General features: G+C 44.6%; 2 protein-coding genes and 1 long non-coding RNA gene across 4 annotated transcripts in view; all 3 read left to right on the top strand.

The window, feature by feature from the left end:
- The window catches only part of adhfe1 (alcohol dehydrogenase iron containing 1), a 41,840-nt gene extending 22,182 nt beyond the window's left edge, over nucleotides 1–19,658 (top strand). The window contains exons 1-14 of one of the 2 annotated variants that reach the window (XM_030114770.1): nucleotides 8,574–8,682; nucleotides 9,505–9,542; nucleotides 9,835–9,884; nucleotides 10,107–10,160; nucleotides 10,744–10,898; nucleotides 11,161–11,357; nucleotides 11,433–11,510; nucleotides 11,595–11,700; nucleotides 11,777–11,929; nucleotides 12,233–12,331; nucleotides 12,980–13,058; nucleotides 18,133–18,229; nucleotides 18,699–18,856; nucleotides 18,930–19,658. In XM_030114770.1, the coding sequence (XP_029970630.1) occupies nucleotides 8,630–8,682; nucleotides 9,505–9,542; nucleotides 9,835–9,884; nucleotides 10,107–10,160; nucleotides 10,744–10,898; nucleotides 11,161–11,357; nucleotides 11,433–11,510; nucleotides 11,595–11,700; nucleotides 11,777–11,929; nucleotides 12,233–12,331; nucleotides 12,980–13,058; nucleotides 18,133–18,229; nucleotides 18,699–18,856; nucleotides 18,930–19,013 (1,401 nt within the window). In that variant the 5' untranslated portion in view covers nucleotides 8,574–8,629 and the 3' untranslated portion in view covers nucleotides 19,014–19,658. Of the gene's footprint in view, nucleotides 1–8,573; nucleotides 8,683–9,504; nucleotides 9,543–9,834; nucleotides 9,885–10,106; nucleotides 10,161–10,743; nucleotides 10,899–11,160; nucleotides 11,358–11,432; nucleotides 11,511–11,594; nucleotides 11,701–11,776; nucleotides 11,930–12,232; nucleotides 12,332–12,979; nucleotides 13,059–18,132; nucleotides 18,230–18,698; nucleotides 18,857–18,929 lie in introns of those variants that run through there. The other variant, XM_030114771.1, reaches the window with a different exon arrangement.
- Nucleotides 13,092–18,121, top strand: LOC115405261 (uncharacterized). Its single transcript, XR_003933425.1, has 3 exons — nucleotides 13,092–13,494; nucleotides 17,027–17,562; nucleotides 17,636–18,121. It is a non-coding gene; the product is annotated as an uncharacterized LOC115405261 (long non-coding RNA).
- Nucleotides 19,659–19,872: 214 nt separating the features above from the next.
- LOC115406120 (myosin-1) lies at nucleotides 19,873–23,857 on the top strand. Its single transcript, XM_030116026.1, has 5 exons — nucleotides 19,873–20,006; nucleotides 21,834–21,877; nucleotides 23,134–23,298; nucleotides 23,418–23,512; nucleotides 23,635–23,857. Exons 1-5 carry the CDS (start codon nucleotides 19,940–19,942, stop codon nucleotides 23,855–23,857), a joined length of 594 nt encoding a protein of 197 aa, XP_029971886.1. The 5' UTR covers nucleotides 19,873–19,939.
- The last annotated feature ends 2,244 nt before the right edge of the window (nucleotides 23,858–26,101 follow it).

The following is a 26,101-nucleotide window of genomic DNA, read 5'->3' as shown; positions in this document are numbered from 1 at the left end:
ACTGAAGACAGTATGAACCTTTACCAAAAAATGTTACCATTGCTCTTTTTGTTTTGGTGTGGTGGTGGTGGGTGGTCTTTCAAGTGAAAACTTGCATGAAACAGTGAAAATTGCCAAAGTTATTTTATTGAGGATTCTTATTTTAAATAATATGTTTTGACTATGAGACATTTTGTGTTGAAATAAGTCAAATATTCTTGGAAAGATTTTGTGAGATTCTTTACATATATTATTGTTTATACTGGCTGGTTGTATGCACTGTTATTGTTTGACTTATGCTCCTATTTCTTTGTATTTAAATGTATAAGTTGCACCTCTGTTTTGAATTACCATTATTACCTCCACCAGGAGGTTATGGAATCACGTCGGTTTGTTGGTTTGTTTGTTAGCAACATTACGGAAAAAGTTATGGATGGATTGCAATGAAACTTTGTGGAAAGGTCTTGAGCTAACTTAGAATCCATTCCATTTTGGTGATGTTACGGATCACTGTCTGGATCCAGGAATGTTTTAAAGGATTCTTTATCATTGACAGATAGGGCAGTCTTTCACATAGTTGGGCAGGCCTGCCGACAGGGGGCCTGTGCGGCATGTGCGCGCTGCGACGCACGCTGCGCAGCACTCCGCTCCGATCACACCACCGATCACAATGTTGTTTTATTATATTTGGTGTTCTTATTGTTGTTGGTGACTGATTTGACCCTTAAACAAATTATGCACCAGGTTAGGTTACTTCTCCAAATGAATTTACAGCCTCAGTTCTTTGAGAATCTCTTCCATTACTAAGGTAAAATGGGTGCTGTAACTAAAACATGTATATCTAATTGTGGTACAATGACCGAGCAATAAACCCCTTTTTGGAAATTCGCATGCACAGTTCGTGATCCAGCATTAAAGAAAACCAAGGCAGTGATGGCAAAATATATTACGTTTATTTTAGAATTTTGCTGAAGTGTAACAATTTAGATAAAATATTTTGATAAGCACCATAGCCCAAATAATCAAAAAAAAGTAAACATGGGATTCAGAAATTAAACAAATTGAATACACACAAAATTAATAAAGAAACTCCAAATCAAACAATTAATGGCAAACCAAAAAGAATTCCAAAACCCATATCTTCTTCTATCTTTAAAGTGCTGTAGTGCTTAAAGTGCTTAAGATGTTAAAGTGCTTTGAGTCTGTGCACAATGTGCAAATGGGCAAAGGGTAAAGTGCTTTTAGTTTGAGGTAGATGTTAAAATACTAAACACTAAACCACAAAACCCAAAAGCAATCCCTTCATTAACTCAAAGAAAACACTAAACACTACAGAATTAAGACAGGCTATCAGTGCTAAGGGGGACAGGGGAATTAATTTATTAGAGATATCTTCTTTAAAACAATAGTTACTTTAAGACAGTACTGGAATTAGAGAGCTTAATGAAATCATATTTAGAGCTTAAAGAACAGCAGCGGCCAACTATAAACAGAAGAATGTTTATGAAAAACCAGCCGATTGCCTAAACATCCGTGTTTTTGTAGATTTAATAAGCAAACTTACGTTCAGCTCGACACAACCGCACCCTGCACCCGAGCTCTCAAACGCCGAACCTAACCCACCGGTGGTCGATCAGCTGATTAAGTAGCGTGAAGAGAGGGAGGGGACCGGGTGGTGCGTTCAAGGCCCCTCCGCTCACAGAACACTTCAATCACCCACTCGGTTACATTCTTCCCCCCCAAAATGAATCGGGACCCACCGATATAAAACAGGACCTAGGACCAGGGACGGAATATAGCCGTCGCTGAACTACTGGCACCCTGAATCTGAGAGGCAGCAGCCCCTTGTTCCTCATCCCTAATAGACACAGGGAGGCGATGTGGATTGGAATGCTGGCCGGCTGTTTTGCGGTTGGATCTCCTGATTGGCGGCTCAGCACCATGAGGTGCAGTTGGAACAACCGGCGGAGGAGTGGGCGGACTTTGGACAGCAGGATGCTCAGGTGAGGGCAGGGCTACAGGTAGTGAGGGCAGCACTGCAGGTGATGAGGGCAGTGCTACCGGTGATGATGGCGCACTGACAGACTCTCTGACCACCACCCAGGCTCCAGCTTCAGGTTCCTCATCACTTGCTCCCTCTTCCGCAGATACATCTTGCGGCCATACCTCTTGGCTGGTCTCCGGAGGAGGTAGAGCGGCCTTTAGAGCGGTACGATGCACCTGCCTTACTTGGTTGAGACAGTCAACAGGGGCTATTGAATAAACCACACCTCCTGGTCGGGGAGATTTCACAATTTGGTAAAGTGTGAAGCCCCAGGCATCTTGAATTTTTCTACGGCCTGGACCAACATCCCGCAGGTACACTCTCTGGCCTTCATGCAGTGGCTCACACAGCGGTTGGCTGTCATGTCGCTCTTTCCTTTGTCGTGCAGCCAACTCCATTCTATTCTGGGCAACGTCCATGGCCACCTGCAATCGCCGACGATGCTCCACCACCCAGTCACACACCCTTCCAACTTCAGGCTCTGGAAGATTGCCAAGGAGGAAATCGACAGGCAAGTGAGGCTCTTGGCCAAACATTAACAGATGGGGCGACTCACCGGTGGACTGGTGGGAAGTTGCATTATACTGGAACACCAGCTGGGGCAGATGACTTGGCCAGTTTTGCTTTTCTTCAGGAGGGAGAGTGCGGAGAAGATTGTGCAAGGTCCGGTTGAACCTCTCACACTGACCGTTGCCCTGTGGTCTGTAAGGTGTGGTGTGGCTCTTCTGGACCCCATAGAGTGTGCACAGCTGCTGGACAAGCAGGCTTTCAAAGTTTCTTCCCTGGTCCGAGTGTATTCGGGCTGGGACACCATACCGATAAAACCATTCTCGAACCAATGTCTTTGCCACCGTCTGGGCTTCTGGTCACGTGTGGGAACTGCCTGCGTGAACTTTGAGAATACGTCTGTCATGATGAGCACCAATTCCCTCCCATCACGAGCCGGCTCTAGAAGTGTGAAATCGATTGCGAGAACTTGATTGGGTCTAGATGCAAGAAGGTGGCCCATGGGTGCACGAATCTTGGGCTGGGTGCTTTTGGCAACCACGCAGCGTTCACAGCTCTGGCACCAGTCCTTTATATCCCGATCCATTCCTGGCCAGTAGCATCGCTGCCGCACAACCTCGGTGGTCCGCTGGATCCCTTGGTGGCCATGGTTTTGGTGGAGACCCTTCAGCACCTCCTCCTGCAAACACTCAGGCAACAGAAGTTGGAGTATCTCCTCACCTCCATCTGATCTCTGCAGGCGGCGGTAAAGCAGTCCCTCCTTCTGCACGATGCGATCCCACTGCTTGATCAGACCCCGCGCTCGAGGGATCATCTCCTCCTGCTCAGCACGACTCGGAAATCTCTGTTGGCTCCAGAACAACAGGAAAGCTCCGATAGCAGGGTCAACACGCTGGAGCATCTTCAGATCCCCTGGACTGCGGGAAGGAAGGGCAGTGATTGTGGACTGATGGACCTCCTGATGACGCTGGTCGATGTTTTCTGCGATCGCCTCAGGAACTCGTGTGCCAGGTAGGTGACGCTCCAGCTGATCTCGGTCGTTACTGGGAGGATGCTGCCTAGAGAGAGCGTCAGCATTTCGATTAATCCGCCCAGGCCGATACAACATAATCGAAGGCGGACAACTCAGCGACCCAGCGTTGCTCAGTAGCTCCCAGCTTGGCTGTATACAGGTGGCTCAGTGGATTGTTATCAGTCCATACAACACAGTGGTGGCCCCACAGGTAATCTTTGAACTTCTCTGCCATTGCCCACTTCATGGCTGCCATTTCCAGCTTCATGGAGCTGTAGTTTTTCTCAGCTGGATGCAGGCTGCGACTGCCATAGGCCACTGGTCTCACTTTCCCTCCTTGCTCCTGTGACAGGACAGCTCCAAATCCACAGTGGCTCGCATCTACCTCAAGGATAAATGGCAGAGTGAAATCAGCAAACGCTAATGCGGGAGCACTTACAAGGCGGGACTTCAGGGCATTGAAGCTCTCCTCACACTCCTCAGACCAAGCGTTGCCCAGGCATGTCTTCCGCCCTTTCCGCTTGTCGGGGCTGGTCAGATCTGCAACGAGCCGATTGAGTGGGCTAGCCAGCTTGGAGAAGCCGTCTACAAACCTCCGATAATAGCTGGCGAAGCCGATGAAGGACCGAAGCTCCGAGACGGTCTGCGGCCGAGGCCAGTTGGACACCGCTGCTATCTTGGCGGGATCGGTGGAAACTCCCTCTTTGGAAATTCGATGCCCCAGATATTGCACCTCCTTTTTGAAAAATTCACATTTCTCCAGTTTAACTTTTAATCCTTCCCGCTGCAAACGATTTAACACCACTTCGAGTCGCTGTAAGTGTTCATCAACATCTGAAGAAAAGACAACTATATCATCAAGATACAGTAACAGAGACTGACCATGTTGTGCACCAAACATTCGCTCCATTAGCCTCTGAAAGGTCCCGGGCGCATTGCATAGTCCAAAACTCATTCGGTTAAACTCATATAAGCCGAATGGGGTGCAAAAGGCAGTCTTTTCTTTGTCACATTCTGTCACCGGCACTTGATTATAGCCGCAAGCTAAATCCATAGTTGTGAACCACCGAGCTCCGGACAACGAGTCAAGCGACTCCTCAATTCATGGTAGTGGAAAAGAGTCTTTTCGAGTTTTCTTGTTTAGTTGCCTGTAATCCACGCACAGGCGCAGGCCGCCATCCTTCTTGCGGACGATCACGATGGGGGAGGCGTAGGGGCTGCTGCTCTCTCGTATTATTTGGGCCTCCAACAGCTGATTGATGTGGGCTTTTACCGACTCGTATTCTGATGGCGGTATGCGTCTATAACGTTGACGCACAGGGACGGTGTCTAACAGAGGGATATCGTGTGATATAAGCCCTGTACAACCTAAGTCGCCATCGAAAGCTGAAAATACTGACTCGTACTTCAGCAATAATGCCCTAGCTTTTTGCTGTTCACCTGAAGTTAACATTGAGAGGTCAAGCCCTAAAATTTTCTCCCGCACTGAACCAACCCTTGCAGTGTGTGACCGAACAGTAGCAACTAAAGAATCAAGCTCACAGGGAATTTCCGATACTCCTGAAGGTAAACTGACTACTTCAACAGGGGACACAAAAGCGAAAGGACAGCGAGGCTTTAAAGTCACAGTGGAGGCACTAACATTAGCAACCGGAATGTAGGCTGTTCCTCTGCTAACACTGATCAAGGATGGGGATATCAACAACCCGGGCGGCAAACTAAATCCGTGACCCAAGGGCTCAGCAAGTGTCGCTCCAGTAGAACCTGCTAAAACAGAACAGGTAGCTGCAACAAATTTGGTAGTTCCCGCCTGAACTACAATTGGCTTTCGACCTCGGACTTTGGCTATACTCACTCGAGCTGGGCTATAGTGCCCCTCAGCTTTTTGGCAGAGCTGAAAAGCAGGTAACCAGGGTGCAGGGACGTCTACAACAGAGGGGAGGTCAAACAAATCAGGGCCATACTGATGAGAAAGCTGCTCATAGAATGCTTTTATGACATTCATCCCAATAATACCTTGTGTGGGAGTGGAGCTAGCCTGTTCTGGAGGGTCTTTTACAACCAAAATACCTCTACGTGGAATTACTCTCCCACCCACTTCAACATCAGGCTCAAGATAACCCAGGTAAGGGATAGATAAACCGTTAGCGGCCTTCAACTCTAGCCAGTGACATGACTTTAATTCACCTTGAAGATTTTGCTTGAAGAACGACTCTGAAATGGTTGAAACCATAGACCCAGTATCAAGGATACACTGAACAGGAACCCCGGCCAATTTCACTGTGACCTGAGGACAAGGGGAAATTAAACTTTCCATTTCACCCTCCACCACTGATGAGCCTAACCCATCCCCTCCTAATGTCTGGCTCCTGACAGTAGGGGGAGCTAGTTTTCCGTCTGCTGAGTGCTAGTGGGGGCCATCGCTTGAGGGGAGCGAGCTGAAGAGGACCTGAAACGAACACGTGCATTACAGTGACGAGCAATATGGCCTGGCTGTTGGCAGCGATGGCAGGTAACACTATTTGGACCTGGGGACCTAGGAGTAGGAGACTGCATAGCGGCAAGGGTTTGTGTGATATGTGCTAACTGCTCCTGTTGCTTCTGAACTAAGGCAGTAAGGGAAGCTAGCTGGGTAGCCGTATCAGGGGGTGGAGGGACCTGTGGGGGCACATTAACATTTTGGGTGGCACATAATGTAGGCACAGAATGGAAATTTGCCCTACCCTCAACAACCCCGCCCTCACGTTCCCATTTTATGGCTTCAGAACGGACATCAAGCAAGGTGCAATTAGGATTTTCCCTCACTAAACGCTTTAGCTCTCTTCTTAAATTAGGATTATTTACATTTTCTACAAATTGATCACGCAACAGTGTAGCAGAATTAGTCATTCGGTATGGAGCATTAGCAACAACTCGTTCCATTAAACAAAACAGTGCATGTGAGAATTCTTGTAAAGTTTCACCATTCAGCTGTCTTCTTGAAAAGAAATCTTCCTGGAGCAAAATGTAAGGTTTCTGACACCCATAGAGTTCTTTCAAGATTTTAAAAACAGTCTCTGGATCTTCTCGTTCAGCAACAGTTCTATATTTAATTTCATCACGCGCTTCACCTTCTAAATGGTCAAAAATAAACCCAGCCTCGTCTGCACGGCCCACATGTCTCACCCGCATGCTTGCACGGACCTCCTCAATCCATTCATCGATGCCAATCCCATGAGTTCCCCTGAAGATTGGACACTTTCTTTCTCGAGGCAGATAGATGATCCGATCTGTAGTCCCAGCACTGTCCGCTTGTCCTGCTCGACTTGGCCCGGCGTTGGCGCTGTCCCTCTCTTGCACCAAACAATCTCGTTCATCCTCGAGCTCACGGACCCTCCTTTGAAGCCGCTGCACTTCCTCCCCCATGGTTCGACGTGGATGGAATGGACACCAGACACCAGGGATATTGGTCTCGTCCCACGGTGTGCCAGCTGCTGTTCAATTAAGCTCTAATTGATTTATAAAGTTCGAGTTTTTTTTTTTTTTTTTTTTTTAAATAAAGCTCTCACAAAAAAAAAACTCTACAGCAACTTATCCAAACTAAAGCCACACTGCCTGGTTGCCAGATCCTGCCGACAACGCCACTCTGTGGTACAATGACCGAGCAATAAACCCCTTTTTGGAAATTCGCATGCACAGTTCGTGATCCAGCATTAAAGAAAACCAAGGCAGTGATGGCAAAATATATTACGTTTATTTTAGAATTTTGCTGAAGTGTAACAATTTAGATAAAATATTTTGATAAGCACCATAGCCCAAATAATCAAAAAAAAGTAAACATGGGATTCAGAAATTAAACAAATTGAATACACACAAAATTAATAAAGAAACTCCAAATCAAACAATTAATGGCAAACCAAAAAGAATTCCAAAACCCATATCTTCTTCTATCTTTAAAGTGCTGTAGTGCTTAAAGTGCTTAAGATGTTAAAGTGCTTTGAGTCTGTGCACAATGTGCAAATGGGCAAAGGGTAAAGTGCTTTTAGTTTGAGGTAGATGTTAAAATACTAAACACTAAACCACAAAACCCAAAAGCAATCCCTTCATTAACTCAAAGAAAACACTAAACACTACAGAATTAAGACAGGCTATCAGTGCTAAGGGGGACAGGGGAATTAATTTATTAGAGATATCTTCTTTAAAACAATAGTTACTTTAAGACAGTACTGGAATTAGAGAGCTTAATGAAATCATATTTAGAGCTTAAAGAACAGCAGCGGCCAACTATAAACAGAAGAATGTTTATGAAAAACCAGCCGATTGCCTAAACATCCGTGTTTTTGTAGATTTAATAAGCAAACTTACGTTCAGCTCGACACAACCGCACCCTGCACCCGAGCTCTCAAACGCCGAACCTAACCCACCGGTGGTCGATCAGCTGATTAAGTAGCGTGAAGAGAGGGAGGGGACCGGGTGGTGCGTTCAAGGCCCCTCCGCTCACAGAACACTTCAATCACCCACTCGGTTACATAATCATTTTGAGATTTGTCAGCAACCGCATGGTCTGGAGATCCTCAAGACTAAGTGTATTAGAATTGTATTGTATTGGGAGGTCAGCGGTGACACCCAGCCCGAGTCAAATATGAAGGGTTTTTTCTGAAAAACATTTCAGTTGGATAAGGGAGACGCTCTGGGAAAGTAAACCAAGCGTAAAGGAAAGCTCAGTCACTGTTAAGTGCAATAATGAAAACATGTTGGATGGAGGAGTGAGAAGCTCACCAGCACACCAGGAAAAGACAAACCAAAGTGAAGAAAAGAAGTTAAAGCAAAGGAAGAGCTAGTGTGGCAGGCTGCATAGTATCTTGCACACACGTGCACTGCCTTGGTATCAAGCCAGCTTTGTCATTTTGTGAATTTTAACACGTTATCACTGAAACTAATTATTAGAATGAAATAAAAAATTATAAAATGAAACTTCTTCATGCGTCTTCGTGCTTTTATTTTGTCAATCTGGAAGTTCACTTCCGGTGGAGCTTTATTTTAAAAGTTGGAGCCGGAAGTGGGTCGTCAGTGGGCTCGAGGAGACGCTCTGTGGAAAAACCAGAAACATGGCGGGCCGGACTCGGATCGTGAGCCTGCTCCAGCAGCTCGAGCGTGCCGCGTAAGTCCTCCCGAACCGAGCCGAGCCGAGCAGAACCGAACCCAGGCGACGGAACCCGAAATGCACGAAACTCCGCGAGAAAATCTGTCGTTTTTCACATAATGTGGGCTTTAATGTTATTATTCTGCAGCGCAGAGAGGATATGTCAGTTTATTCTCCGTGAGTGGAACCTGTGGGACAGTTCGGCTGAGATGACAGTAGTTTAGAAGTGATTTAAAAGCCGTCTGCAGGGGTTTTCTCACAATGTCACCTGTTGGTGGACTGGCACATGCGATTGCGCAACTGGATAAATTTAACTGCACCGCGAGAGACTCTGATATCTGACTGACCTTTGATACGAGAAGTTAACACATGTAATGTTTTACAGTACATGGAGTACTTTTATGTGGTGACCTGCTCTCATTCTGTCAACAAAACACTCAAATGTGCAAAACTGTGTGCACCAATTGTTGTTCATGTGTGAGCAAATGTTAAATTGAACTGACTCAAAATATTTCATTGAATTTATGTAAAACATTTGTTCTGCATTATTGAATACCACTGGAACAACATTAAAAGATGTTATTTCCCCCTAGATATGACTGAAAAACATGAACTGTGTGTTGATTCAACTTTATTTTGGAAGAAACAAGAAGTGATAAAGTCACTTTTTAGACCGTTTTCGTCAATGTTTAGACAACATTGTTGTTTTCCTTGTGGATGATCATTTACCCCAAAGGTTCAAAAGCAGAAAAACACACGTTTTATTATCATTTCACTGTAGAAGATCCTCTAAAAAGTGCAGATATCTGAATGGAGTTCTGCTCTGTGTCTTTGCTACAGATGCAGATGTCCTGCCCACTCCAACACCCTCCACCACGGTAGGTATGCTTTCCCTCAGGATTTATACTCTGCCATGCATGCAGAGATCAACCTCAGTAACATTATTTTAACTGAAATGTGTCTTTTGTTGGAGTATGATTTGAATTTGAATTAAAGTTTATATTGTCAAATATCTAACCTCTATAAATAATCAGTAAGTGGTGAAGGCTGATGGTGCAGTGGGAAAGTCCTGACACTGATGGTGGGGAACCTGTGTTTGAATCTCTTTGAATCTTGCTCATCAGTAATAACCAGTCAGGTTCACGCAGGGTTTTCCTCCTTGCTCTGCAGGTGCTGGAGCTGCAGCCTGCACTGTTGGGAAAACAGACTATGCTTTCGAGGTAACGGGCAGCCATGTGGGATTAGAAAAGAGATGGCTGAAGCCGCTTGTCATCTCATGGAGTCAAAAAATAATTATAGCATTCTTCTAACTTCTATCGCTCAGAGCTATCTGACACTTCAGTGACTCATTACTCCCGCCTAATGGACAACCCTGGCATTACGTCTAAATATCACATCTGAAAATTTTAAATCTTACAACTGTTAACTTCTCTCTCTGTCAGATGGCGAGTTCCAACATTCGATACGGGGAAGGAGTCACCAGAGAGATCGGCATGGTAAATGACAATCATCACTATCATGTACTGTTCCTGAAACGGATCTGCTTCTTAAAATAACTATGAGTGGTTACTGAGGTACAAGAAGACTTACAGTAGTGTGATGTTCTCTCTGCGGCTGTGTGGGGTTTGTCTTTATCTCTATAAACCTCAAAGGTGCTTCCTGAATATCTTGAAATGCTTGTGGACGTCCAGCATTAAAGATGTGTCACTTAACGTTTTCCCCCCTAAAACAGTGTTATATTCATTGTCGATGCCCCAAATGTATCTTGAATGAACTTTCCTGACAGACGTCATGCAGATATCTTGCAGTATGCATGCAGACTCTCGGTCAATTCTGTCTCAAATTTCGAAGTACAACATTTGTGCTACACACATGGGTCAAATTCAGTGCAAGCCCATGTGAAAATAGTTACTAATTGGTGTATTTCAATGGAAAACTAGTTGTAACTTGTAGCACCACAGTGAAGTAATTGTGAAGAGGACTGCCTGGACATTGACCGGCCAAATGTTTATCGTTAACTTGAAGCCACCGATCAACTAACACTGATATATATTCATCTCTGGTGGATTTTGTCTGCAGGACTTGCAGAACCTCGGGGCTCGTAACGTCTGTGTGATGACAGATAAGAACTTGTCGAGTCTCCCTCCGATGAAGGCTGTCCTGGAGTCTCTGGCCAAAAGCGGAGTCAATTATAAAGTGTATGACACCGTCCGTGTGGAGCCAACAGACTCCAGGTGAGACTGATCGGATCATGATCACTCACACATCGGATCTCTGATTGGTTTATAGGTTTAAAGACTCCGTGAGACATCTGGGGCTAGGTCTCACACACTGTGTTTGTTGTGGTGCCTTCAGGGCCCTGTGAGGACATATTGGTCCATATGTTGTGACTTCTGTTTTCAGAGTGGATGTTTAGGTTTTTGAGTCCAGGAAAGTCTGTGGAACATGTCGGGTGTTCCTGCAGGTGAGTCCTCAGCTCTTTCCTGTGTGTCGCAGTTTCAAAGACGCCATCGCATTTGCAAAGAAAGGTTCGTTCGACATGTTTGTGGCAGTGGGCGGCGGCTCTGTGATCGACACCTGTAAAGCAGCCAACCTGTACTCGTGCTTCCCGGATGCGGACTTCCTGGACTTTGTCAACGCTCCAATCGGGAAGGGGAAGCCTGTTACGGGAGCGCTGAAGCCCCTGATCGCAGGTTTGACATTGTGAATGTTTTCAGCTGGTTCGGTGGTCAGAGATTCTTTGTTTGACTTTGTTTTTCTGTTTTCAGTCCCGACGACTGCCGGTACCGGCAGCGAGACCACTGGAGTGGCCATTTTTGACTACGAGCCCTTAAAGGCCAAAACTGGTAAATATTCTTCCCTCCATGTGGCAGTAGGAATGAGCTGTCGCCTGGGTCCTACTGAGCTGTGATTGGTTGTCTGTTGCTCAGGTATCGCCAGCAGAGCTCTCCGGCCCATGCTGGGCATGGTGGACCCGTTGCATACCCTCAGCATGCCCGAGAGAGTCGCCGCCAACAGCGGCTTCGACGTCCTCTGGTCCGCCTCCTGCATCTGTCCCAGCTGTACCTCTCACCTGGACGTGTCGCCTGACTTCATGTTTCATGTCCTCCAGTCATGCTCTGGAGTCGTACACCGCCCTGCCCTACAGCCAGAGGAGCCCCTGCCCCCCCAACCCCATCAACCGCCCCGCCTACCAAGGCAGCAACCCCATCAGTGACGTGTGGTCCCGCCACGCCCTCCATGTCGTCGCCAAGTACATGAAAAGGTGATTGCAGTCATTTTACCTGTAGAATAACGGGGAACTCCAGAGGATCCAAACAGGGTCCCTGAGGAACTCCAGACGATCCAAACAGGGTCCCTGAGGAACTCCAGAGGATCCAATTGACAATGAAAATGTGCAAAAACTGTTAAAATGTATTCATGAAACCTGCAAGTTAAACTTAAACAAAACTATATGAATTACAGTTTTGGTTCCGTCACAGTGAAATTTCCTCATTTGAGGCACATATTTACATATGTTTGAGTTGTAGCGGGATTTTCCATCTTCAGGCTGAATGATTGATTACAGAGCGGTGCGGGACCCCCAGGACCTGGAGGCTCGCTCCAGCATGCATCTGGCCAGCGTGTTTGCTGGGATCGGCTTCGGGAACGCCGGAGTTCACCTGTGGTGAGGAGGAGCATTTTCATGGTTTACATTCACATTTCAGTCAGTGTTGCTCACCAGTTAACCAGTTAGGAGGTCCAATGTAAAGTTTACGAGTATTTTCAGGCTATCTGACTGTTTCTGGTGCACATAGAAATATTTCTAAGAAATACAAATCGATATAATGATTTGCACATCTATTGTTAAAAGTAATGCATCGATTCTACTTTTTTCATAAATGGAATGTAATTATTTGCATTTTGATACTTACTCATCCTGAGTGCTGACGTGAGTGTTTAATCTTTTTAAAATTCATGAAAAAACATGGAGTCAGCCACCTGTCATAAAACTGGAGACCACACTGTCAAATTGAGCTTTTGCATCTGATATCTGCTGTGTTGGCATAGTATTTGGTGTGAGGTCAATCAAAGTGAACTGACATTAAAGATGCACCATATATTACAAGTTTATCCTTGTTGCCACGACTACATGCTAAAACTGACTGAATCATGTTTCCATGCACGGTGCATCAATGCTCATGCTATAAATACATGTAAATGTGTTTAGTGCAATGTACCTGGTCCACACAACACTGTGGGTGTGGAAACTTCACTGTTTTCAGGACTGTCTCTGTGTTATGAACTCAGAATGAACCTGTTTCTGTCCAAACAGTCACGGGATGTCGTACCCCATCGCAGGAAACGTCAAGACTCACGTGGCGAAGGGTTACTGTGTGGACCACGCTCTGGTGGTGAGTGATGGTCCCTTCCCAGTTTTAAATAGACTTAAATTTGTTCTTGTTTTTTAGATTTTTTTCTATCCAATGTCTAACTTAAGAGGACAGTTTTTAGAGTTCAAAATTCTCTGAGCCTCCTCACTGACCCTGAACACAACTCATAATGGCCGCTTTGCTTAAACTGCGCAGTCTGTCTGAGCTTTATTAGAGTTACAAGACTGAATTGGATGTGAAGGTCGTTACATCATACTTCAAAACAAAACAAACAGAACAGTGTCATCTACAAACACCAGTGGGGCCTTCAGGGAGAATCGGACATTTGCTATTGTAGCATTTATATGTGGTGAAATGGACAGAGAATATATTAGTGGTCTAAAACACAGCTGGGTGACTAATTTCCTAAAAGGATCACATGAAGAATTGACACTGCCATTTAGGGCCGAGACTTAAAGTGATACTTCAACATTTTGGCAAATTGGCCCATTTAGCGCAATTCCTTAGTCATTTCAAACAGCATACTTACTTTTTTTGTGAGGGCGAGCTATTGTTAAAGGTCTAATACACGATTTTCTCGAAAGAGCGAAGCCCCACGTCTGTTACTCACTTTTTGAACAACGCCATGCGCCAGACCATCCGCCCGGCTCTCCTGCTTCTCCCAGGAAACGCGGAAGTGTACGAGCGCGATCTCCTCTTCTCTGGCGTGCACGGCTCTGTTTACAGTTTCTGCGATCCGCCTCGCTCATAAATAAAGCTTTTTTTTCTGAAACAGTTACAGTTTCATTATGTCAGACTCGCCATCGGTAAGTACTAGCTCAGAAGCTCACCAGCTACATAAACACTCTGAATGCGCATGCGCAAAAGGGAGAAGCTGATTGGGCGCAAGCACGTAGAACCGCCTTGCGAAAGCAGCTCGTCAGAATGATTGACAAACAGACCCACCAATTATTTAGGTGATCCACCCGGAAATCAAAATGTTGTATTACACCTTTAATTCAGAGGTCAGTCGGGGAAGGTTTTCTGGACGGACGCAATGGAAGTGAATGGTATTTTTGGTTCCCCTCGTCAAACTCATCAAATACAAAATCCAACAACCCCAAAACACTTTGGTGGACACGTTATAATCTGCACATTCACTATGCTGTGAAATATTAATGCAAAATTACCAGATTGAGTTGTTTATGTGAAGATTGCTAAGACGGAACTACTTACTAAACATGGCGTCTGGGCGTAGTGATTTCAAAAGAAAAAGTAGTTCCCAGTATTTGCTTCAGTGTCATAACGCTACAATATTATTTGTTGGTGTTCCACAGCGTAGTGAATGTGCGGATTATAACGTGTCCACCAAGGTGTTTTGGGGTTGTTGGATTTTGTATTTGATGAGTTTGACGAGGGGAAGAAAAAATACCATCCACTTCCATTGTGTCCGTCCCGAAAACCTTCCCCGACTCACTTCTGAATAAACAACAGCTCTCCCTCACAAAAAACAGTAAGTCTGCTGTTCGAAATGACTAAGGAATTGTGTTAAATGGGCCAATTTGCCAAAATGTTGAAGTATCGCTTTAAAGCGAACCCCGATTAAAATGTCTATTAGCTCTACAAATGTTGTCGCTGATGTCTACACTTAAAATACGCTGTTAGAAAAGTATAAACATAATGCATAAGTTATAAAATGCCACTCGTTTATAGGATTATTGCTTACATGGTGGCGGCCATGTTTTGGCCGCGCAATGCATTCTGGGAGTGATGACGTCAGGTAGTTGTCTGTTCACCGAGCAAAGCCACAGATTACTCACAAAGTACTTCTCTCATCAGCTACAACTGAACAAAATGCCACATTGCGTCACTTTTGGATGTAATTTTGAAAACAAGGGAATTAAAAGAAGTGTGGTGAGCATCCACAGCTTTCCTAAGGAGAGAAAATTAAGAAAAGAGTGGGAAGATGCCTGTGGGAGAGTTCAGCTCCCCATACCTGTGCTCAGAAATCACGTTAACTGCATAAAAGAATAATATTCTAACATTAATTCACAGAACAACTGTTACTAATTTCAGATTGTTTAATACAATTAAAGGTTAAAAAAATAAGTCATTTAAAAGAGCCGTAGATCTGCTGACGCAGTGAATCAAACCCGCCTCTGACAGAAAGTTGTTGCATCTGAGATTATTCATGAAGAGAGTAAGCAAAGGCGAATCAAACATGTCTAAAAGACAGTTAAATTTACTGTCATTTTTTAAAAAGAAGGAAGGGGAACGCGATGATGACTCAAAACGAGTCCGAATAACACCAGCAAGTGACGCTCAGCTGAAACAGGGAGGAGGAGGAGAATCCGGACATGGCCGTGATGTGGAGTGTTTTGGACTGTTAAATATGGTAAGAACACTGTCTGTTATTAGGCCGCCATGCCAGATTTTAAATGATAACAGAAGATTTGTGTGTGCTCTCCCGGCCGTGTGCGTGGCCGCTCTCCGGTATGTTATATATTTGCTCCCGCTCCGCAAACCGAAGTATGACCGCACCTACCCCCCCTGCCCGCCCGCCCGCTCCTCAGATAAAACGCGTCTCCACACGACGCTTCCGGGCTGAATTTCAGCCAGGGCCGGGGCCCACAAGACGTCCGGGTTTATGCAGACAGCCTGAAAGTTCGGATGCGCTGTGATACAGGGGATATCTATGGTAAAGTAGAGAGAGCAACCATCTCCGTTTGTCATTTTTGTGTTAATTATGTTAATCGTGACGATATAAAGTAAATAAGTACCATGAACAGCGACAGAAAGAAAATTGAGCTCTTTGCAGCAGACGCTCTCTCTCGGTCGCCACTGGGAGGCAGCATCCACAAAGGCACTAGCGGCTGTGACCGACTCTCTCTTCCTCTTGATAGCGACCATTTTTATCGTCATCTCCTCTGTTACTTTCATTTTCGTCCTCGCTCTGTATTTGGTTTCGTGTTGGTTCGAATTGAAAGCGTTGAACACTCATGCTTATAATGGGGCATTCACACCGGACGCGTCGCGGGCGTCGTCGACGCTCGGGACGCCTCGAAGCTGACGCTTGTGACGCTTTAAACACGACGCTTGACACCGGGTGGTCACAAAGCTCGCGACGCTCTTGATGCACGTCAGTTAATTGGCGCGCTGGAGGCTGATTTCTGTTTCCAGCTATGGCGGATCGCATCAGGAGAGCGGCTTGGCTTTATTTGTTAAATAAAGCTAGACCGCGTCGTCGTCGGAAAAGTCGCTATTGGCTGCTCTGCTCCTCTCTGCTCTGACTGCAGCGGGGAGCGCTGCTGAGACTGACCGCTTGTGAGCGCTTTGGGACGGGGGAGGGGCTCTCGCAGCACCCGCTGCTCATTGACGACAGCAACGAGACGTCCTGTCACGTCTCCAGAGCACCAGAGAAGGTTGCGAGATTTGTCGCTAGTTGCTTTTGACAAAAAAACGTCGCCAAGAGGCTTTGGAAAGTCGCCAGATTTAGCGAGAAAGTCGTCAAGTTAGCAACACTGGCTGGTTGGCCCGCATCGGTGCTCGGATCACTCGTAGTGACGTAGCACCGGAGGGATCGTCTCTGATTGGTTGACGCTCAGCGGCAGCGCGTCGAAAGTTCAGTTTTCCCAACTCTCAAAAAGCGACGCTCACGACGCTCCTGACGCCGGGGACGAGCGTCGTGGGCGTCGACGCTCGTCCACCATAGACTTTGCATAGAAAAGCGCCGCTCACGACGCTTGCGACGCGTCCGGTGTGAATGCACCTTAAAGCTGTGAACAGATCACTCCTAAAAACACTGCTGAGAGGTGAAACAACTTTGTGACGTCACTACCCAGAATGCTTTGCAACGTGCACAACAATGGCGGCCTCCGTGCGAAATAAACTTTGTTAAAATATAGTTAACTGAATATGTATATATTTTTAAATTATTCATAGATATGTTACTGACAGCAAGCTGAACCACATAGAGCAAATTTATCATCATAGTCGGGGTTCATTTTAAGTTGACTTTAATTTTGCTCAATAGCAATTGTCTCCTGATCAAAACCAGTTTATTTGGGTTTTTGTACAGTTTTTTAATGGTCTAGAGCTGGTCTGTCACTTTTTCTCAAAATCCCAGTCTTTGTCGAGAAATCATGATTTTCTCACTTTCCAGCTCTGAAAAAGAGCAGTTTTTTTTTTTTTTTAACAGTAACAATTTATAGGTGCTACACTCTACCAATAATATGATAATGACCAATAACATGAAAAATGTAACCTTTTTAGGAGTAATAAATCCAGTATTTTTCATCTGATTGAGGATTTCCCAACATGACCTTAATATGTTCTCATTTATAAGGTCGGTTCACCTGAATCAAGAGCCACAATACATACAGTTACTTCCATATGTTCTCCTTCACATTTACCACCGATGCTTACTATAAAATCACCTGGTTAGATTGTGGGGATTAAAGTTTAAGGTCACAATGTTCTCACAGAACAGATTATGTGGCCATAACACAGGAATTCGGACCTGGGTTGGAAGTTTACTTCATTTTCTGTGTGGCAGTTTTTTTTTTTCTTTTTAAATCTACACTTTTTAGGCCTCTGATGAATATTTTCAACTGTTTCAGTGGCAGAGCATTTATTTTTCAACAAGCTAAAGTCCCAAAAGTCTACACTGGAAAAAAAGTCTAAATAAATGTAGAGAAGTGATCAGAGTGCAACCTGACATGGCGCCTGTACCAAGTGCTTACCTGAGACAATGAATAACCATGCATTCAGGTTATTTTCCTCATTATGAAATTCTAGTTATAGTTGTATAAATGTGTCATTATATTAAAAGATTAAGAATTTCCTCAGTAAATTGTCAAAAGGACTTGGTTCTATTACCACACTTCCCCATATTACAGCAATAAGTGAAATGACGTTCTTGTAGATATGATCTACTTTTTAATCATTTTCGTGCTCAATTTACAAGATGAAAGAGGAGATTTTGCAGTGAAAATAGAGAAACAACAGTGTGCCTGAACCGATTCCCTGAGGAACTCCTGAAGATTCGCTGAACGCTGCTGAACAGCAGCATGTGTTTCACAGTGGAATGTGTCAGTGTTGATCGGTGTGTCCTCAGCCTCACGGACTCTCGGTGGTCCTCACGTCTCCGGCGGTCTTCAACTTCACCGCCCCGATGTGTCCGGAGCGCCACCTGGATGCTGCAGAGATCCTCGGTACTTGAACGCCTCACAGAACTTGATCACCAAGCAACAAGCACCAAAAACCTTTGTATATTTTCTATGATTTAATACAGTCGCATGTCTGAATATCTCAAATTCACACTTAAATACAAACAAGATGGTTTATTTTAATAGCACGCACCTACAGAGAACATTTAGCATGTTGCGTTTAGCGTGTTGCATTCAGGTGCTGACGGACTGTGTGGTACATTGGGGAGCTGTTATGTGCTGGAACAGGGTTGTTGTAGTGTGTTCATGGAGCAGTAACACTCCATGTAAGATTCTCAAATGCACTCAGTGGCCATAAATGTTGAATTCCAGACTGATGCATTCAGGGACTGCAAAAGATTTATGTGTATAACCAAGACTCTGCGATGCGTTCAGTTGCACCCATTTTGTTGACAGACTAGTTGTTTTTGCCTCAGACACTGTGTTGCTGATGGACGCTCTGTGCTGCGTTCAGGTACAGACATCCGGCAGGTGAAGCGGGACGACGCGGGCGCCGTCCTGGCTGACACGCTGCGTCGCTTCCTGTACGACCTGAACGTGGAGGACGGCCTGGGAGCTGTGGGATACAGCAAGGACGACATCCCGGCGCTGGTGAAGGGAACCATCCCTCAGGTGAGTCTCAGCCAGGAATCACCAAGTTTTCAGGACGTGTTTGGCCACTAAACGGTCTGCGGTTTGATTCCAGGAGCGAGTGACCAAACTGTCCCCCAGAGAGCACACAGAGGAGGACCTCAGCCGCCTCTTCGAGGCGTCCATGAAGCTCTACTGAGGATGAGGAACATGTCTGGATACAGTTCTTCCAGCAGCCACCAGAGGCCGCCGTTTGAGTTCTAATTTTCTTAACAACTGATCTGTGAATGATGTTGTGCAGATTAATCCCGTTGATCCATAACAAACCTTCACATGTAACAATATAAGCTATTTTACCTTTAATAGAAGAATTATTGCTGTTATTTTCTCAGCTGACAATCCAGATGCTCTTGAATGAAGCCAGCATACGCTACTAAAGAATGTTTTGTGATTTTATTCAAATGCCTTTTTAGATGAAGAAGTCATTGAACATTTTCTAATCTGCATACCAAACAAAGATGACTGCAGTTTGGTGCAGCGTTCTGTGAAGGGAAACAAGGACCTGATTGAATTTCTTGGGGGGGGAAACCTGAATGGAGTTGAGTGTGTGTCTGTCAGTGTGTTTCTTAGAAATGCCTGTGTGCCATCGGCCACTTCAATCCAATTTAACCTGATCCAGTAATGGCCGTTATATAAACCTGGTCTGACCGTGTTTAACTGGTTTAACCCCGTGAGGAGGGAACGAGCTAAAGACAGGAGCGAACTTGAACGCAGCGCTTAAACACTCCTGAGTTCACTGTCTGATTCAGGACCTGCCAGTCAAATCAATAAAGTGGTGCAATAATGGTGAAATATGTGATGGTCATCATTTGATTGGTGCACAGAAGTGATGAGACTGTGTGTGTGTGTGTGTGTGTGTGTGTGTGTGTGTGTGTGTGTGTGTGTGTGTGTGTGTGTGTGTGTGTGTGTGTGTGTGTGTGTGTGTGTGTGTGTGTGTGTGTGTGTGTGTGTGTGTGTGTGTGTGTGTGTGTGTGTGTGTGTGTGTGTGTGTGTGTGTGTGTGTGTGTATGAGGATTAGTGGCTGCAGGTATTTAAGCTCTGAGAGAGAGTGTTTGAGCAGACAACATGCAGCAGATCTACCGACGCAGCGATGAGCACTTTGAGGTCTATACGACCATCTTCTCTCCACAAGGTGGGTGAGCCACACTTCACATCCTCGACATGTTAATAGTTCTACTTTAACCGTCTCATCGTCACCCTCTGAGGCGTGGGGCAGTCAGACCCGTCAGCAATCTGCAGAAATCAGGACCAGACTTCAACCTCAGATTTATTGCAACTAATGAAAGAGATTGTGTGTGTTTGCAATTTTAACCATTATGCATGCATTTGTTGGTTTTACCTTGAAATAAACCCCAAAAATTTAAACAGTCATTTGGTAGAGATGTGTTTAAATTGACCGTCCTGCCATTATTTGAGCAAGCAATCATGGATTACTTGTGGAAATTAGCTCGCCGGCTTCACAGGAAGTGGAGAGGGCTGCCAGTTGCACATGTCCAGCAAACGCAGCGCTGAGCTGCCTCTGCAGGCTTCACACGATGCTTCACAGTCATCTGATCAGACCAGCATTCACTGTCAAGGACACTTCAGCACTGGGGCAGGGGGTTTGAACCACCAACTACAAAACATGTACCCGACTTAGCAGTGTCCTATTAGTCTGAATTAGCCGGTTCTCACAATAAAAATAACAATCCTTAGATCCTGGCAATGCAGGTAACACTCAATTTCAGCTGGGAAACACTCTGGACCAGCCCAAGTCCGCTCTGGACGTTTTATAATTGACAGAAACGGTGCAACCCCCACTAGTTGTACAATATAGCTACATAATTTTCAGTGTTTCCTCAGTTTCCGTGTAAACGGACATCGTTTTCAGAACCTTTCTGTTGATGATGGGGAAATGGTGTGTGAACACTGTTCACCGGTGCAGAGACGCTGCTGTTTTCTCGGATCTAAAGCTCATTTAAGACGTACTGTGGTGATGCCGAAATGCATTCTGTGGTCTGAAGGGTCAAAATGTGATGTTTCTACATGAAATTCCAGGTCAAAGATCATTTAAAGGTGCTGTAGGCAGGATTTTGCTAGTCAATGCTAATTTTTCTGTGTTTTCTTTGGATTAAATGTTAGAGTATCCATTGGTAATCCTTTAGGAGTGTAGCATAATTGCACTACCGCGAGGGCGCAGCGTTTCCATCTGTCTCTGTTCTGAGCTGAAAAGGAATCTCGACAGCTCCAGGTATCTTTGACCAATCAGAAGAGGCCCTGAGGCTCTAACCGTGATTGGTCGAGGGGCGTTCGTCGCACGTTCTTGTGGGAGGGGCTTAACTTGCGTAAGGGCGTGATGTCAGAGAAAACAGGACAGGATTGGCTGTGCTGGGTTTCAAATCGCCGTCTTAGATGGGTCAAATCGCCATCTTGCTTAGGTAACCCTAAGCAAGATGGCGGAGATGTGGAATCCTGCCTACAGCACCTTTAATGTTGGACAATATTGACAGATTCATGAGTTGTAGGTGGTTGGAATATTCTTAGAAAGAAATAAAGAAAGAAAGGGGAAAATGTTGTGACTGTAACTTGTTTTTTTGTTTAGTTTTTTTTTTTTAACAATTATCTGTCAACAATGTAGAATGCTGTTAAAGGATCTTTTTGGCTTCAAAAGCCAGATTCCGTTCAATATTGACCTCAAAATATTTACACAGTCTGAAGTGTTTTCGTTCTGCTGTAGCTCTCCTGATTGAGTTTCTTCTTCTTTCATCCATTCATTGGAAATTATTGCTGTAACCTTCAGGAGATCTGGTGTGGCTGGATTTCTGACCGACGACTCCTCGATAATCCATTAATCTATGATTTATCTAAATGTTTATATGGAGAGACTCGATCTCACAGACTCCTGGTTAGAATCACATGCTTTAGTGTGATTTCACTGTTAGGATTCTGCTGAAAATGCTGAGTGTTGTTTGTCTGTCAGTCTGCAGGTCGAGGGCGAGGACGAGACACCCGGGAACAGATAAGGTGAACCAGATGAAGCTCATCCATACATCTTCTACACACACATTATTCAAGCTGGAGTTTATTCCAGCTGCAGAGAAGCGTTAAAGCAGGGTCCATCCACTCTGGAAAAAAACTGTCCAAATGTAGCAGCAGGTCACAGATTCCTTTTGTGCACACGTCGGTGTGATACCTTCTGACTCAATTTATCCGTTTGACCGAGAATTAAAAGCAGGTGACCTACATGGTGCATCTTCCACTCCCTTTATGGATTTTAGTCTTTATCGTATAGATGCCTCCAGCCACAAAGCATCTTGGGAATTTCACACCTGATTTTTTCCCTACTCTTCATGGGTTTGTCAAACTGAGAGCACATGTTTGCTGCGTTTCGGTTTCGGTGCTCATGATGTTGCTGAGATTCTTCACAAACTGCATCGCAGAGAGTGTGTAAGTTAATCAGTGTTACATCAGTGTCGCTTCTGACCTCAGTGTATTTAAAGCCTGCTGAGCAGCAGCTTTTAAAGGCAGATTAAAGGTGTCGCACTAAACAATCACTCACACACACACATACCCTAAGCATCAGCATTCAGTTTGACCACAGAAAAAAACCATGTATAATATCCATAAATCTGTTTAAAATCCATTAAACAGTTATAGAGTTGGAATAGATGTATTCTATATAGAGTCATATAGAGTATAGCAAAGACAATCGAGAACAGGACAGAGTAAAAACAAAATGAAAAATATTAAAAGATTAAATGGGGAATGAACTGAAGGTGGAGCAGCAACTACAGATCAAAAACTCTAAGCTCCACAGTCGAAAATAGCTTCTGACGGGACAGAGAGCTGAGGACAGAGAGCAGAGACACTGATCGAGTTCATGACATGCAGCAGTGATTTATAAATGGGTTGAGCGTGAACAAAGTAGAGAGGCTAAGCTCAGAGCATGGAATTAGGTCTCCCAGCAGCATAGGAAACTTAAGCTCGACTAAGAAAATGGTCCAAATGACCTGAACAACCCCTGCAGAGACTCGCTTTAGCCTTTCCCTTCAAAGTTAAAACTCTATAACTAGCACCACTCAATAAATATCAGCCATGATCAATGAGGCATGCACCGATAACAGATCTTTAAATATGAATGCAAGTTCAAGTACTAACTAGTAACTATCAATATCAGTGCATCTCAACTGACAATAGCATGACAATGCATTGATCTTGTTTGTAGCGTCGTTGCGTTTCTGCGTGCTATCTAATCCCTGTTCCTGGCCTGTGACCTGCAGGTGGTGGCAGTCATCCAGTACCGGTCTCGCTGGTCTAAAGAGCTGGCGCTGAACCAGGGGGACGTCATCCAGGTCCTGTTCAAGGAGGACGAGGCCTGGTGGTTCGGGCGGTCGGCGAACGGGGACGAAGGTTACTTTCCTGCTGCCTGTGTGGAGCCTCTGCAGGTAAGAGCGCCGCAGCGCTTTGACTCGTTCTGACTCCAGATGCTTTTCATTTATTTGTATTTACTCCAGCTTTAGTGGATGACAACCAGCAGAGGTGTAATGCTCTGTTTGTAACGCAGGGCAGAGAATCGTCCAGAGCCACGCCCACTTTGCAGAGGAGGGGGTCAGTACCGGTGGTGGTGCCAACACCAGCTGCTCCATGTGGCTGTACAAGGTAGATGCAGAGACATGAGCCACTGGCAGGCTGTTGTGAAGAAAACCAAGACTGACGAGAAGTTTTAGAGTTTTTGCAACTGTCTAGTCGTGACTAAACCTTAACTCTGCTCTTTCCTCCAGTGGCCGCAGCACCCCGAAGCTCCTGAGAAAAAACAGCATTCGCAGACCTCTTGGGATGGATGGCTCCTCGGTGATGAAAGGCTCGGGAGGGTCAGCCCTTCCTCACGCCTCCCCCAGTCTCCTCCATCGAGTCCTGGCCAAGTCCAGGAGAAAGAGCTGCCCACACCTCCCCGCTCCAGCCCGAGGAGAGGGCATGGACAACTCCGCCTTTCAGCCGGACTGAATTCAAAGCTTAACAATGGATTTTAGTCTCTTTGTTGATTTATTTTCATTCTATATTTTGTACCAACTTAAAAAGAAAACCATTTCTCGTGTGATTCTTACTAGAATGAGTTCCACTGTGGAGAGGTCTTTCATCATTACCAAGTCATGGATATTACTGCCAAGAGGGGTTTAATGAACAGCTCCAAAATTTAGAAGTCATTTGAGTTAGAGAGGAAGACGCTGAATTCAATTTGAGAAACATCAGGAGCATGTCTTATGTTTGGGTCATGGCTGAATCACCAAAGACAGGAAGCCAAGGTGTCAACAAGCCTCTGTGAGATCAGAAGCTATGTAACCTGGTCATTTCAGCTGGAGGTTTGAGGCACAGTGGGCCTGGTGGAGGTTCAAATCCAGAGTAAAGTTTGGTTCACTCAAAATCAAAGATTTATGTGAAACCGCTGCTGTTAAAGGCAATTGGTACTCGCCACTCCCCTGCAGGTCCCGATGTTTCTCCAGGTTGGTTGATCTGCTGCTGCTGAAGCTGCTCTCACCAGGATAACATGTTTCTCTTTTGGAAGCTCACCCGGCCCAAGTTCAAATAACACAATGGCAACAAGAAGCTGCTGACTGTCGAGGTGGAACAGAATAAGTGGTGGCCTTAGCTGAAGAGTGTGAACATCACACTCTGGTATGTGCTGACCATAATTTGAGAGTACATAAATGGCTAAACATGTGGATCCACATCAAGCTCAGAGATCTCTGTTAAACCTTTCCAAACTCACTGTGAATTTCTACCTGGGTTTCAAGAACCACGACATAGATACTCAGTCCTAAAGCCAAGATACAGATCCAGGGTTCCTTCTGCCGGGTAACACTGTACCCTCTGATTACCTGGTCGAGGAATTCAGGGGGGAAATTCGGGGGAAATGAGAGGGAACATGGAGAAGGCAGAAAGGAACCAGGGACTGCCAACTGTTAGAACCACCTTAACACCAATCACACGTTTCATCAATGCTTTTTATTTCATTTTGAAATACCAGGACAGCCACTGAGTACAGAAAGTTTCAGGCTTTCTCAGTGATGTACTTGACACAGGTTGAAGGACCCTGATGTTTCAGCTCTTTATGTGGCACTCAGTAAAAAGGCTTGAACACCTCCGTTTCAGACTCTTGAATGGAGTAGAAAAAAAGACCCAATTCATTTATCTAATTAATTTCTTCAGTTCACTTTTTTATTGTCTTAAAGTTATGAGTATGTTTTGTATTTTTTTGTTCTACCTAAAGTCCCTTACAAAAGTCACTTACAATAAAGTCATCCATTTTTCAAACCTTCTACAGAATGTCTTCTCTTCTCTTGTCTCTCTTCTCTTTTAGCCTTATCAATTCCTTCACCAAATACATTTCTTGTGCAGCATCCACCCACTGGGTTATCAGCTATTATATTGTGTTTCCCCTCCTTGCAAATGTTTCCATTTTTATTTTATATTTGGTTATCATTTTACTTATATTTCAGTTTTTTAACTCTAACATGTATTTTCCCATTCTATCCTGTTTAGTTATGTTCCCAAACAAAATTATTATCCACTTCTCTTTCCACTCTTAAATAATAAAAAAAGACATATATATAAGATAGGTATTAAAGCTGTGAATGTGTGTATTTGAACGGTGGACATTTTACTTTTTGATGCGTAGCATTTGTCAGAGCATATATCACAAGGGAACATGGACAAAACTGTGTAGGAGTAAGTAATGAAACCACAGAGTTAAAATTTCAAACACAAAAAGTGTTATAAGAATGATAGCGAGAAGGTGAAATTCCATTAAATTTTATTTTTAAATGTGGAACAATAAATTATTATGTAATCCAACAAATGAGATATTCAGCACACATTTCACAGATTCAAAAGATGAAAGACAAGAATGTAAAATTAATAAAAACGTGGTATTTGATGTATTGAATGAACTCAAAGCAGAAAAATAGATAACAACTCATTTTCCCGGCATCCTTTGCGCATCTTATTAGTTTTTTTCCCGCCTGGGAAGAAATTATCCCAGCGTACTTTGCGGCAGGCCCGAGAACATCGAGAACATAGATATTTAAAGTAGACTGCTGAAGAAGGTTCAGTGTCACCGCCATCTTGGATGATGATCCCGCTTTCCTCAGCGTGTGCACTGTTCACTTTAGTTTTTTACACTTTTGAAATAATCATAACTTTATTAATTTTATCCCATTTTCAAATTATTCTGTGACAGATAACAGATGA

This window comes from Salarias fasciatus, chromosome 18 (genome assembly GCF_902148845.1).
Source record: "Salarias fasciatus chromosome 18, fSalaFa1.1, whole genome shotgun sequence".
Taxonomy (NCBI): domain Eukaryota; kingdom Metazoa; phylum Chordata; class Actinopteri; order Blenniiformes; family Blenniidae; genus Salarias; species Salarias fasciatus.
Note: the sequence above shows the minus strand (reverse complement) of the source record. Positions and strands in the feature narration are given on the sequence as shown.